The 2,360-nt window shown below is 56.3% G+C and overlaps 1 protein-coding gene across 1 annotated transcript; it reads right to left on the bottom strand.

The window, feature by feature from the left end:
- Positions 1 to 67: 67 nt before the first annotated feature.
- On the bottom strand, positions 68 to 619 carry LOC107184996 (transmembrane protein 217-like). Its single transcript, XM_015571874.1, has one exon. The coding sequence runs from the start codon at positions 617 to 619 to the stop codon at positions 68 to 70; it is 552 nt and encodes a 183-aa protein (XP_015427360.1).
- Between the last annotated feature and the right edge of the window lie 1,741 nt (positions 620 to 2,360).

The following is a 2,360-nucleotide window of genomic DNA, read 5'->3' as shown; positions in this document are numbered from 1 at the left end:
AGCAGGAAGCAGGCAGGGATGGGGACTCCGTTGGTGGGGAGCACTGGCCCTCTCTCCCTGGCACCGTTCAGTTTAACTTGCGGTACATCATCCCCGGCCCCATGGGGGACCACGAGTCGAGGGTAGTGATGGAGGAAAGCCTGCGGCGGCTGATCTTGCTGAAACTCTTGGGGTCCCTATAAAGGATGTAGGTGTGCTTGAGAATAAAGGGCAGGCCGAAGAAGTGCAGGAGCATGCGGGAGATCTGGAAGACCAAGTGCACGTAGCCCGCCTCCTTGAACTGCTCTCTGATGATTCCGTTGAGGAGAAGGACCATGGAGAAGTTGATGATCTCGTAGGTGATGATCCAGAGGGCATAGCACAGCAGCCCCTGGTAGAAGTTCAGGTGGATGCAGTAGATGAGGAAGGCGCTGACGAGGATGGTGATGGTGGATAGGCTGATGCAGATGCTCTTTTTGTTGGTCAAGACCCAGGTGGCTACCACAGACCCGTTCGTGTAGACGTTAAACTGGTCCTCGAAGCCGAAGAACGTACGCTCGTTCAAGTCAAAGATGAGGAACTGAATGGTGCTGAGGATAGAGAAGATGCCCACCAGAACGGAGAACGTCTTGTCATTCATTTTATACTTGTTTTGCCAGAGCCTCTCCTGCAGGGAAAAAAGTAAACTCATGGAGCTACACAACAATATGGCAGACCCAGCCCTAAACCAATTCCCCAAACCACTAGGGGTAAATGCGGGTGCTCAGCGTAGGGATGGTATGTGGACAGGCCGTGGGCTGGAGGGGCACAGGGGTGTGGTCCTTGCTCTGACCTACGGCTGTAGGTGACCACATCACCGGGCAAGGGGGCATCGCTGGCCTGGGGTACTCCCCAGGGCCCTCCCAGCCCTGCTCCCAGCCCCTGTGTCTGCAATAATGACCAGGTCCCTTCGGCCTCCTCTCTGGGACGTTTGCTTCTCTGAGGTCAGAGACGCATGGCTCCTCGAGGGCCCGCGGTCATCCCTGACCCTCCCCAGACGCCTGTCTCTCCTCCCAGCCCTCGGAATGGAATGCCCCTGCTTTGCTGTCTGTGTCTGACCCAGATTTGTCCCAAGGCAGGGTGGAGCCAGCAGTGAGTGGAAGGGGGGAAGGCTTATGGGTCTGACTTACTATCTTCTCTGCCCAGGGTGAAGGGGTCTCATCACAGAGGCGAAGGCCAGCAGGCAGACCCCCAGCTGCAACCTAGGCTGGACCTGGACTCTAGAGGCCGCTCCAGCCTTTGGGGGAGGCCCAGAGCCCCAGATTAGGGAGGACCCCACTGGGCAGGCCAGCCAGTGCCACTCCCCCCGAGCCCAGATCACCTTCAGAGAATCCCGACCACAGCTCCCTCCTCTTCACTCCCCACTGGTGAGCCGCCACTGTGCGGGGGAGGGAAGGGGACCGGTCACACGTGAGGGGGCCGCGTGCAGTCCCTGGGCTGAGCGTGTCCAATGGCTTGGCCTCTTTCTGAGGTGACCGGGACAGGTCGCCTGCTCAGTCCTGTCGAGCAAAGACAGGCCACCGTAAACCTCCCTCCAGCCCTCTCACTCACTCTATCAATTTCAAATTTTCTTTTTTCGGTCAGTAGCAATTTTTTTGATCTGCTAAAATATATATAACAGATTTTTCCATCTCACCCTTTCTGTGTGTGCAATTCGATGGCATTCAGTACATTCACACTGTTGTGCAACCATTGCCACCACCATGTCCAGACCCTTTCATGTTTCCCGAGAAAAACTTTGTCCTCATCAAACACAGACTCCCACTGCCCCCCTTCCCTCTCCCCCCCCCACTGCCTGTTAACCCCCTTTTCCCTGTCTCCATGAATGTACTATGCCAAGTACCTCACAGTGGACTCACACAGTCTTTGTCCTTTTGTGTTTGGCTTATTTCACTTCACATAATGTTTTCAAGGTTCATCCCAAATATGCTCACACTGTGTCCCCATTATCCTTCCGCTCTGTGTGACTCCAGAGTGTAGTCCAGGATGCACGAACCGCTTGCTGCACCGCAGGCCCTGAGGGGTCCCCGTGGGGTGGGAGAGACCATGCCCCGCCCCACCCCCAGCCCATAGCTGCACTGATTCTTCCATCCCCAACAGTTAAACCGCACCCCATCCCTGCCCACAGAGCAGCTTCCAGGGCAGCCACTACCCGCGGGGTGTTCTCCTGCACCAACCCAGACAGGGCCCCAAACCACACGGGCGCATTACTGTGGTTTCAGCCTGGGTTGCAGATTTCAAGGCAACGTCTCTATCAATCCCATTGTTTTCTCATCGCTGCTGCTCTAGCCTTGGTTTTGACCCTGTCACCTCCCTCCTGAGTCACCACGCTAATAACCACC

This window comes from Myotis davidii, unplaced genomic scaffold (assembly GCF_000327345.1).
Source record: "Myotis davidii unplaced genomic scaffold, ASM32734v1 scaffold289, whole genome shotgun sequence".
NCBI classification, from domain to species: domain Eukaryota; kingdom Metazoa; phylum Chordata; class Mammalia; order Chiroptera; family Vespertilionidae; genus Myotis; species Myotis davidii.
Note: the sequence above shows the minus strand (reverse complement) of the source record. Positions and strands in the feature narration are given on the sequence as shown.